General features: G+C 33.5%; 1 protein-coding gene across 2 annotated transcripts in view; it reads right to left on the bottom strand.

Moving 5' to 3' along the window:
* LOC148178199 (uncharacterized) overlaps nt 1-10,228 on the bottom strand; it is a 57,154-nt gene extending 46,926 nt beyond the window's left edge. For both annotated transcript variants that reach the window (XM_088029184.1, XM_088029185.1), the window contains exons 1-2: nt 10,060-10,228; nt 5,306-5,829 (exon numbers count right to left, since the gene is read on the bottom strand). In XM_088029184.1, coding sequence (XP_087885310.1) covers nt 5,306-5,829; nt 10,060-10,183 — 648 coding nt within the window. In that variant the 5' untranslated portion in view covers nt 10,184-10,228. The remainder of the gene's footprint in view (nt 1-5,305; nt 5,830-10,059) is intronic.
* Nucleotides 10,229-12,181: the final 1,953 nt, after the last annotated feature.

The raw sequence follows: 12,181 nt of genomic DNA, 5'->3' as shown, positions 1-12,181 counted from the left end.
ATTTCTGAGAAACTAAGAAAAAAACAACAATTAGAGCAAAATTTACTCTTTTAACGCTGCAAGAACTCTTACCAACTGATTTAATGTATGTAATAGATGATAACTCTAATTTAACCGAATGCATGCGTGGATAAACGGCTCACGAAAAATATAAATCGATAATCGGGGAAAACAAAACAATCTTTTTTACGTATACAATAGGCCCTCGAATTTAAACCTCCATTCTCCACGTTAACTAATGCTATTATAGCAAGTCGCCGCACATAGAATTAGTAGTTTACAAGTGTAGCATAATAACAGAATGGGCTCCACACAATCGGATGAAAAGAACAATATCCACGTGCCCGCTAACAAGTGAAGACCTCTGATTATTGTTAAGGAGCTTCTTCAAACATAATGGCTACTTGAGTGGATGGCATATCAATTAGCGTCGAGAAGATCCAACTCGCGGCGGCTCTACAATTCCAGCAAATTAATGCTAAAACAGTTTCCAATAAAATATCAGCAGCAACAAAGCAATAAAACCGAACAGTGAAATTCAAAATCGCGCAGACAACGATTTGTAATTAGGTAATAAATTTCATCGAGAACAAATGACGACAGGAATGCATGTAGACCAATAGCGAAAGCAATTTGTGAGAAACAAATTAAAATTCAATGGAACAGCTTCGATTCGAAACGGTTTATTGAATTTTCTGATTAGGCAGTTTGATGACACTTTAAATGTTACAACCAAATTGCACTGAAACTGAAAATGACGCTTCTCGAGCCCACTTTTCGACCACAGGTGCTCGTCGCAGCTGTGTCATTTGATTTGACTATTTTAACGAGTAAAAAATCACGAGACTAATATTTCCCACCGAACGAGTGTTAATATAAAATTCAATAAATTATCCGCATTAATCCCACGGGGACCATCGCACAAATTAATTTCCCAAATGTAAATGACAAAACAACAAACGCTCGTATATAGAAACTGACACCGTTTTGAATAACTGCTGTAAAATTTTAATTCATTTCATGTATGCATATGAAAAGTTTATGATTTAGCGTTGTTTAATTCAAGTGGGTGAATATTAGCTGAATAACAAGGGTGTTGAATATGTGGCGAATTTTTCCCGCGCGGGCTTTAAAGCTCCGACGATGGGGGCACCAAATTAGGTCTGGAGGGCGACCTCCTCTTGGTTGGATTAACACGAACCAAAACATGCATCGCGGAAAGGAACAAATTAATTAAAGGGAAAATGCTCAAAAACACAGGGGAGACTGAGCCATCTTTAAATTAATTATGACCGCATTTTTTTTAACTTACTTCCTTTGAAGTTGAGTTAATGGTAGTTTTACCACCTTTTTCATCCTGCTTGGTATTTTTCTCACTACTCCTTTTATTTTCAATGTTCTTTTTTAGTATTGTTACATATTTTTGATACCACCCCTTTCTTTGAATAAATGTTCCAAAAATTTTTGCTAGTTTTACAAAACTATAGTATCAACTGAAAAGAACTAGGGACGGTTAAGACAAGAATTTCATTGAAATTAAGTTAATCTCGCAACTAATTTGACGATTGCTGACAGTTAATTGACGGAAAAACAATCACATGTCACTTTAACATTTTTTTAAATTAATCGAAATTAAAGATTTAACTTAGCTAGTGTTTTAAAGTTTGATAATACAGTGAAATCTCTCTTTAGCGGACAGCAATGGTTCCAAAATTTTTGCCCATTTAAGGAAGTTTCCGTTAAAAAGAGAACTTTTTATTAACAAAGTACCTATTTGGTGCCGAAAGAAGAACGTCTGCATATGAAAGTGTCCTTTTAAGAAAGATTTCACTGTAGTATACCTATTATGTAACAAGTTTTACAAATGTCACTTTAGTTACGAGTTCGATTAGACATGAGCGGAATGACTTTTCAAAGTACGAGCGTCTAGAGTAGTTTATAAACGTGTTCCATACTATACTTTTTTTACGACATTAAACTCGAAAGCACCGAAACCACATATCAATTTCCAACCAACTGTCAATTTTATCAGTCGCTAACTTCAACTCGTGACTAAAATGACGGTGCCGATTTAATCAGAGGTAACGCGATCTGTTTAAAATGTCACTTAGCATCACTAAGATGGCAACTTAAAACCGCATTTTAATACGGAAGTAGAAAAAAATAGTTATTCATTCTGTTTCCAAATTTGAACATTTGAACAATAAATGAAACCTGCCATTCCAAAACTTTGTAAGTGCCAATTTACGAAAAAACAGGATTTCTTTGGGTTTGGGTTGTATAATGCCAAAACTATGTCTTGCTGCAAGAGGTTTTGCTAAACATCTGTTACATTTGAAATTATTCAAGGGTGAAAGTCAAAGCCTAGCAAAAATCGAGGTAAAAATCGAGTCAGAGACCAAGACAAATGTAGAAGAGCTCTTCAAAAGGAATCGAGAAATAGCGGGTGTTTTGGAAAGACGATTTTTGAAAAGTGTCCACATTAGCTAGACCTAAAATGATTTGACACGCAATAGTAGGTGGAAATTTGCCCATTTTTAACATTTTTGTAAACATTGATGATAAACTTTTTTCGATTTTCTTTACACTAACACATAATAGTATATTAAAAGAACGTGTTTTATAATGGCCAATTTGGTGCACAAGTTCCCGGTGTACAAAACAAGCCATAGGCACCAATGCCATTATAAAACAAGTCCTTTATACTATTTTTTCGAATTTGCACCCTTTTTTTAAAAAAAAAAATTAAATTTTCCAATTCTAAGAGTTTTCGTGTTACACGATTGGTAATGGTTTTGTAACCACGACTTGCCACTTGATTTTCAAATTCAATTTAAAATTTGACATTTATTGAGTTTCTGAATTTTCACCTAACCTCACAATCTGTATTCACATCTATTATATTTAGGTACTTATATTCTTGGCCGCAAAGGACAATTCAATTATATTTATACATTTTTTATTCACGCAGCAATTTATTAAACACGAAACGTAAAATCCGTAATGGTGAAATTGACCAAGAACTTGACAGGAAAAGGGTGACAGCCAGACCAATTAGTTCTGCCAATTCTTAAAAAACAAAATTTCCTACTTTTAGAGCTTTTATAGATAGGGGAGAGGGGGGCATAGTGGGGAACTTAACAATCAAATAGCCACGCATCTTAAAATAATAGAAATTAACAATTTTTTTTTACTAAATATCATAGACTAATGTATTGCGGATGATTTTTGTTGTACCTTTTTTGATTACAATAAAAAACTTACGACATGTGAGCATTATTTTGAAAAATGGGATTTGCCCCGCTTTGCCCCGCACCTAGGGGTAAAGTGGGGTACCCTATGGGAAAATCAAATTTTTGAATAACTGTGTACCTACTTAGAAAAAGTGACATTTTAAAATTACTTAGGCATCAATGCCCATTGCACATAAATGAGCAGGTTCATCATATTTAGCCACTACATTTGTATGACTAGATTTGAAAAAAACTTGCTCCCTAACTTCGCGAATTTTTTAACGAAAACACTGAATTTCACATTTTGTTTTATAAAACATTTAGGTTTTCACACTTTGTTTTATAAAACACACATAGTTAACTGTCAACTGACAACCAATCAAAACACGCTATTCGATTTTTTTCACGGCGTTTGATTTGAGCAGCAGGAGTGTTACCCCGCTATGCCCCGGTACCCCACTATGCCCCCCTCTCCCCTACCTATAAACGACTCCAAATTGAGTACTCTAATGGACCTATTAAAGCGGCAAATTCGAAAAATTTAATTCAGGTTATGGTAATGGTTACTTTAAAAATAAAACAGTTTTTTTCGTTTTCTGTAAAATTATTAAAATGGCACTTACGACGTTTTGGAATGGCAAGCCTCAAATATACTTTTGTTAGTATTCACGCATTTTCGCGCTGATTTTTCAAATTCCAACCGTTGAATCTGCATAGAAACTGAGGACTTTTTTGATTGGATTCGCACCACAAAGCAGTGCGAAAATTCTGTCAAATGAAGTATCAATTTAAAAATAATTGTCAAAAAGTCACTTGAAATATTTCTCGTTAAATTTTGCATTTTGCTGCGATTGTAGAAAAAATCTTATTTCTCACTAATGCGAAATGGATGTCACGGCTTCGTTGAACAAAATACATATTATCCACAACTCGTTGCAAAATCCTACGTTGTTATGGTAACGAAAATACTTTATTAACGCATTCTAAACGAATGCGGAAATAGCTTTGTTATAACAGCAAATTTGAAAAAACGAAATTTCAAAAAATTCAAAAATTGTCTTTTTGTTGTACATTTAAACTAATAGTCAAATCCGAAACAATAAATTAGTCAAAAAATTTCCGAGCACAGGTTCTAAACATTTCTGGATCCTGCAGGTTTTGGATTGATGACGTTTAAATTCTCAAAATTTTTACTTCTAATTAATTAACTTATTGGTCCACAGGTTAAGGTCAACAGGGGTATTTTCCATAAAGTCGGCTCTTTCCGCAGTGGAAAGTTTTAGGCACGTAATAAAATATCACAATCCGAATTATTACGAATGCGCATTATCTCGGTCAATATCTTTCCATGTCGACCCATTTGTATTTCCTGCTGCCAGAAAACATGTTCCTCGACAATAAAAACAACAGAAATACAGATCACAAAATAATTATCATTTCTATCTTGGCGAAAAATCTTCCACATCTCAAGACCTTTTTTCTCTCTCCGTTGGCCGGTGTTGTCAAGATGTTGAACATCCATAATAGAACCCGTTCTCTCTTTTCGATCAAACTTGTCGAAATCGCAAGTCATTTGACAGGCAATAATTGATATCATAAATACAACGGCCCATAGTGTTTCATACGTCATTAGAGCATGATGGCCTAACTGGGCACGTGGTTTCCCGTAAACTAATTTGTGATCTCAGCAGGGATAAACAAACAAATCAGAAAATCTTAAATAACTCAATGACTGAACACATTCTTGCAATAGGATCATTAGTCATTTTTTTTGATACGTTATCGGAGTGACTAGGTGTACTTTTAACGCTGATTACAAGCAAACGTACATCGTTGAATATGCATCTCGCCCATGTTGAATTAAATTAACAACGAGAAAAGTTTAGACGTGTTCCAATTGCAGATTGATTGTGTCAGAGAAATTAATTGCTATCTTGAAACAATACGAACAAATAAATCAATCTTTGTATTAATGAGTGGCTAGGAAAGGTAAAGAACGATACCATCTGATTACATTTTCGAAAGTACCGCGTCCTGAAAGACAGTTTTCGGCGACCTAAAATTAAAAATACCTTGTCAACTTTCATCTTCTCGCTCGCTTTCTGCCTGGGACTGAGCTCGTCCTCCATGCTCGCCATCCTGTTAAATTTCTCCATCCTCTCTTTAACACTAACAGTCTTCTTTTCATCTTCCGCATCTTCGTTTAATTTGCTTGGGGTTAACTCTTCATCACCGGACTTCAACCTGTCCACAGCTTTACGCCTTGGAGGAGCTTGCGGTGTGCCATCTTGTCCTGACATGATGGAACTCAACGAAACGTTATCAAGAGAATTTGTAGGAGAGACAACCGGAGGCGGAGGTCTATAAGGTGGCGGTTGTCTGTGAGCTGGCGACTTCGAAGGACTGTAATCCTGAACACTAAACGACGGAGAAACCGGAATGCCTAAGGATAACCATGGATCATTGGGGTACGTCTGTTTCGGAGATTGCAAGGAGTTTTGGTATTTCGTCTTAAGAATGAGGAATTTTTCGTCGCCTTCCGCTTTAGTTTGAGCTAGTGTGTTCACATATTTCTTGAATTTTATTCTGGCATCGTCTGGAGGAGGAAAACACACAAATTTAGTTTTTTACGTGGTTCGAGATGAACTCGTGATCGCGAACTGGTGAACGGCAGATAAAAGTGAGTCAACAGTTGGTTTGTTTACTAACAGATAAATTTGTTTAAGCATGTTATTATGCAGGTGATAAAATTTTGTTGTACAGGGTGGTATATGTAGCGTTGTGGCCATAAACTAATGCCGAATAAAAAAAGAAAAACTATATAGAAACCGCTTAAAACGTTAAAAACAATCAAAAAGAACTTCTTTTTACGGTTGTATTCATCACCTCTTTCGCTAGCGCCGTAATGTTATGCTACAACATCCGGCAACATTTATGGACATCCTCAAAATCGCCTTTAATTTAAAAGATCAAAATTTGGAAAATTTGATTTTGATTACCAGTTTTTCTTTTTAATCTAATGCAAATTATTTAAAATTGGGGAAAAACGTTGTTTTATTAAATTCGTTTTGAAAATTATGATGAAGCAGTTGCAATCTACGTTAACACCAAATGTTCATAAGTCACTGCATTCATTCGTATGAAGGTGAGTTTTGATTAACACGGCGTGTTTCACTTTTTGGACTCTAGACATCGTTAATTAACATCGAAAAAGCGGCAATTTTACCAAGTAAATACAATCTTAAGTGAAGTAAAAAATAGATGACATTTGTGACACAAGATGTCTCAGTTTGGTGGACACGTAGTTTCCAATTTTGACGTTATAAATTTCGAAACTAACTTGATAAAACAGCATTTTTTCCTCAATTTGCTTAAAATCTAAAATGACAACAGAGATATTTTTAACACATTTATATCGAAAAAAAATTAAATTTGTGATTAGTTCCGCAAACACTCACAAACCGACAAAAATTACATTTTTAAGACGTCGCACAGTAGGCTGGATACGAAATTCCTACACAAAACTCTCAAGTTTAATATTTTTCATGAAATTTGAAGATTTGAAGTTATTGATTTCAAAAATACACTCGAAGAAAAAAATTAACCGGCGGAAAAAATGGTGGATATTTTTTTTTTAATGTAGATAAAATTGGGTCTTTTTGAGGACGAATAGAACGAAGAGTTGGCATTTGCATAATATAGCAAAATTTCAATTAGTTCAGCTGTAAAGCTCCGTCCGCAAACCGTTGGAACACCTGTACCTATCTCTTGCAAATATTTTACAAACGGCTATCTGATAAAAAGATAAAAAATGAGAAAACATAGCTCAAAAAAAATTCTAACGATTTTTCGGTTCGTAAAACATGATTCTACACCATACAAAGTCGCGATGCAGCGTATTCCCTTCGTATCCCCCAGAGTAAAGATTGCAAAAACTAACTTTTTCGACTTTGGGCAGGTATTTTCGATTCTAGTCCACTGTGCGTAACGATGCCAAAACTAAAGGTAATAAAAAACATATTTTTTGCGTCGGATTCTAGAGCTTTGTCAACTATGTATAAGCGTATGCAAACTTTCACAACTGTATCACAATTTTAAGAGTGATTTTGAGTGTTGCCGTACTCTGTAGACGAAGTCTTTTTTACTTCAATATCAAATATTATATTCGCCTTTGCACTTTCCTGGTTTCTGCTTGTTACAGTTTTTCTCTCTTAGAACTTTGAAGCCAAAAACGCTACAACCTTTACAATGTCCTTATTTATATACAATTTTGACTTTCTTCCTTCCTCTTTGAACATTCGCCACAATTTTGAAGCCAGAAATTCTAGAATGATAATCGATAACACTAGATAACAACAAAAATAATTATGTTATTTTTTTCATATTTATCGAAATGTCATTATATTAAGAGAAAAAAAAATATTTTCAAAAATTTCTGTTTTCGTTGTTTTCCTCACTGCGAATTAAAAAGTGGGCACAAGATGACAATATAAATTTTTTGCGGATCTATTTATCTACGTAGGGAGGTGCTATATAACAAATAAATAAGTGAAACTCAAAATAATTTCCGCGACGAAATTTTGGAAAGCGTGTAAAGTCTATTTCAGCATTAAAATCTCCAAATCGGCTATGTCAAGAGCTCAATTTTTTTGTGGAAATTGCCTCTTTAGTCTAAAGACTGGAGAACTTCAAGATTATTTCACTAACTCCAATTTTTAGTTGCTGTTATTTTCCATTTGCTAACAAAAAGAACAAAAATTGTATTTTGAATTTTTAACGTAAAACCGCATTGTATTTTTGCAGTTTATTTGTTTTTTTTAATACCTGTTTTATTTTATGAATCTAATTGTTCATTTTCAAAAGCGAGAAACAAATGAATTTATTATTTTTCTTGGGGACAACTCAAAAAAATGATGTTTATATTCTTTAAAAGGAAGCCAAATTACAACTAAACTAAATTAACAAAAAAATCAGATAAATATGACTTTTGTAAAATTTTGTTACACAGTGTAATTAAATCGTCAAATAAAGACGTTCAGCCGTTAAATCCATTTTGATTTTTTTATTAGAAGAAAAATTTTCCTCGTCAAATCTGATATTTGAGATTTAGGAAATGTTTCCTAATAATTATTCAGAAATAACGTCAAATTATCAAACGATAATAATAATTGTTAATAACCTATTTTAGGCAAAAACTAACCGTGTGTAAACGCTCACCTTTTTAAATAATTGAAAATAAATAACCCAACAACCTACGTATTTAATACAGAAGGATCCAATACTCAAATAAATAAAACAATTTTTCAAATAGAAAAACCCCCCCATATGACAACATCGAACACAGTTTACGTTTAGGGGAAACGTTTTCATTGTAAGAAAACTTGAAAACATACCAGGTGTTCCAAGAATGGGTCAACCGAATATTTTTTAATAATGTGTTTGACTTAATATTCCCAATCTAAATCAATCTGAAAATATTGTAGCTTGATAACGCGGAATAAAAACTCTAAGAAATATTTGATAATAGGGGTAATAAGGGTAGCCCACCTAAGACTTTCGAGCCCATAACTTTTGTTCTTTGTGAACGGATTTTAATGAAATTTAAAGCCAAGATAACTCAAGAGGTAAAGGCTGATTTGGCATTATAAACGTCACCATTTTCTTAAAAAGATCAATTTTAACTTTAAATCATATTTAACATCTCTGACATTTGTTTCAATCTCTAGTTTTTGACATTTCTCATTTGAGGTTATTGTCAGATTATGATTAATTTCGACCAACAGAAGCTTATTTCGGCTCTCCTATGATTTGTTATTTCGATCTTTTGGGAATTATTGCAGCATTGACACAGAAACCGTTAGACTGTGGAACAATTTAAACTTGTTAAAAAGCAAGATCAACGCATTCATTTGTTATTTCAAAGCAAACAAAGGTATCATTGCAAAATCGATTAAAAAAATAGTCATTTTTAACAAAATAAAAATCAAGGCAAAATCGACTCATTCTCTTAAACAACATGAAGGATCTAAGCCATTTTTGGTAGATGGATGTAATTTTTTATACTTAATGTAATCGGAAACATTTTGATTAAATTTACCCTTTAAAAACATGACTAAAACAGCAGTTTTAACATTGAAATAGTTAACGTCAAATTAAACCTCAAGGATTCAATAATCTTCGTTTTAAAATCCATTCACAAATAACGAAAATATGGAGCTCAAAAGTCTTAGCTGGGCCATCCTGTATTCGTAGAATTATGGCACGCCGATTAAGCAATCTAATCTGTAGAATAAATATTGGATGACACATTTTTCGGTCGTTATGGTGTACGTAATGAGATCAATAACAAAAGAATCAAATCGATTTTTGCCATGCAGTGTAGTTGGATGAAAAGTCTATAGTCTCGGCAAGGAAACCCGACACTCGCACTAAAAAGAAAAACTTCACTGCCTCGAGTCATAATGTCATAAATGCAGTGAAAGTGATGAAATGCATGTACCCACATGCATGCCAACCTCCAGTTCACACATTTACTATCTTTAAGTATTCCCATAAAACACAATTTAGTTGATTTGATGATGATTAAAATCCAATCACGTTCCATTGACTCATGACTTGATTCCTATCACTCCACTATCATTATCATCGAAAAAATTCTACATAAATAAATACCTAACATTTCCCAGCCGACCACACTCAAAACACCACCTAATTATCACAAAACAACGGAAAAACATTTGAATTCCACAAGTTGTTGTCATAACCTCAACGTAAACAAACCACAAAACACAGCTTGCGTCGCTTTGTACGCGCTTAAATCATTTACCTTTGGATGCGGGATTCGTCAAAAACTCCTTGAAATGATGGACGAGGTCCCTGTTCTTCACAACATTTCCATTTTCTTTAAAATAATCGTAAATTGCCTCAATTGTCAAATCACTAGTTGCCATGATGCGCCACTAACTGTCACATTGACGTAGAAAATCACCAACGAACGCGATGCACGCAGTGCTGCCAACCCGTCAGTTCAAAAAGTGGCGCGACGGTAAATCAATTATCACGAATAATTTGTATTTGTCACTTCTCCATTGATTGCAAAATTTGGTGATTAATCTTAATAATTAAAAATTAATTCTCAATTTAAAGTTTAAAAACAAACAAAGTTATGCATGACAGGAAAACATGAATAAAATTGGTTTAGTTTGAATTGATAATTTTCACCTCGCTATCCTAACAATCAAAATGCACATTGACGCTATTACCGATTTATTAAAACTTTCTTATCACAGAAACAGGAATTGTGGTGAAAATAGTGACAAGAAGTGCCTTGCAATTAATTTCTTCCTGTGAGGGACTTTCCGTTGAGACTACTTTATCGAGTTATTTCGAGTTGTTTTTATGTGTGAAAAGGCCATTTGTGCAGCAAGAATGCTCGACAATCTCAATTCCATCTGAGCTCAAAAACTCACATCGCATTAATTGGCGAGTATCACAGATTAAAATAATTGAGGCCGCTTTCGATTTATTATTATCATTGTTCAGAACATGCGAATATAATTTGATCTTTCAGGAGGTCATTGTTTTTGACTTGCTTATTAACTGTGATAAATTACAAAATTATAAAGCAGAAGATTTTGACTCGTAAGATCAAACAGTTTTTGTAGAAAAATAGGTAAATATGTTAAATATTCATTGCATATTTTATTATTTTGTGCTTCTGTTTCTTATTCTCGTCTCTTGGTTTTATGTAGTTCCTGGAAGTGGTGTTTTTATTATTCTCACTTTTTTATTCGTGTTGTGTAAGGCGTTTTAGAATTATTTTTGATTTCCTTTCAATTACAAGACGAATTCAAAACGCAAATTCTGTAAGTACGATAGTTTTAAGATGACTTTTTGACTATACTAAATTACAAACTTATGGTAGAACAAGAATTAAGAATTTAAGTTTTTATTATAACAAACAAGACAAAAAATATTTCTAATTTCTTTTCTGTTGTTATATATTTTTTCTAATTTTTTTAGCTTCAGTGTAGTTTATTTTCCAAAGTTGTAACCATGAAAAATTTTAATTAATTCATCGTTTAAAAAATAAACGGATCTGCACAAAATTTGTCGGTTGGCATAAACTTCTCCTTTTTTCCTTTTTTGAAGACAGCACCACACGTTGCGGCGGACTTAATTTCAACTGAAATTACGATAAAAGAACAGACTTAAATTTGTGTCCGACTTTATCAGATCAAAATATAATATTACAACGGGAAATGCATTTAATTAAATATTTTGAAGCACATAATCAAGCGAGGCATCTGAGCCGTGCATGACACCTGCAATTAGTGCCGGTTCGAAGCTTCGCTAAACGACGGTCAGACCATTCTTTCTGTAATAAACTGGCCAGAGACTAGATCACAATCTGTCACAAATTTGCGAAAAACTGACAAAAGAAGCCGAGTGCATTAGATTGCGCAAGACGTTTCGTCAGTAAATCCTGAAGTTATGCTTTTATCGTTGTCGTCGTAATTAATTGCATTGTAGTGCAGTTTTAATTGTGTGCAATTTTTATCCATAAAAACATGCAATCTTGACAACTGCCAACGAACTGCTATGCATGTTTTATGCTTTATGTTTTCCTGTGGATCCATAGAATTGCAATTGCGTTTTATTTCCCTACTAGTTCTCATCCTGACAAATTGATAACATCTCGAAAAGATTTTTTATTTTATTAAAATTCGCCGTTTTGAGGTTTGTTGTTGCATTTACTGCGAACTTGTTTAGTAAGAAAATTAACATGAATAAACATTCATTTTAACCGACATTTCTTAATTACGTTTTGTTTGTGTATAAGTTTTTTAATTATGGTGCTTTTTTCTGTTAATTACTTCGTTTTAAAAAAAGTTCATACTCATTTTCAGTAATGAAGGTGGCAAATATACATATAAGTGGTTACCGGT

This window comes from Gnatocerus cornutus, chromosome 2, assembly GCF_029298725.1.
Source record: "Gnatocerus cornutus isolate USDA-ARS CGAHR chromosome 2, icGnaCorn1.1, whole genome shotgun sequence".
Classification (NCBI taxonomy): Eukaryota; Metazoa; Arthropoda; class Insecta; order Coleoptera; family Tenebrionidae; genus Gnatocerus; species Gnatocerus cornutus.
Note: the sequence above shows the minus strand (reverse complement) of the source record. Positions and strands in the feature narration are given on the sequence as shown.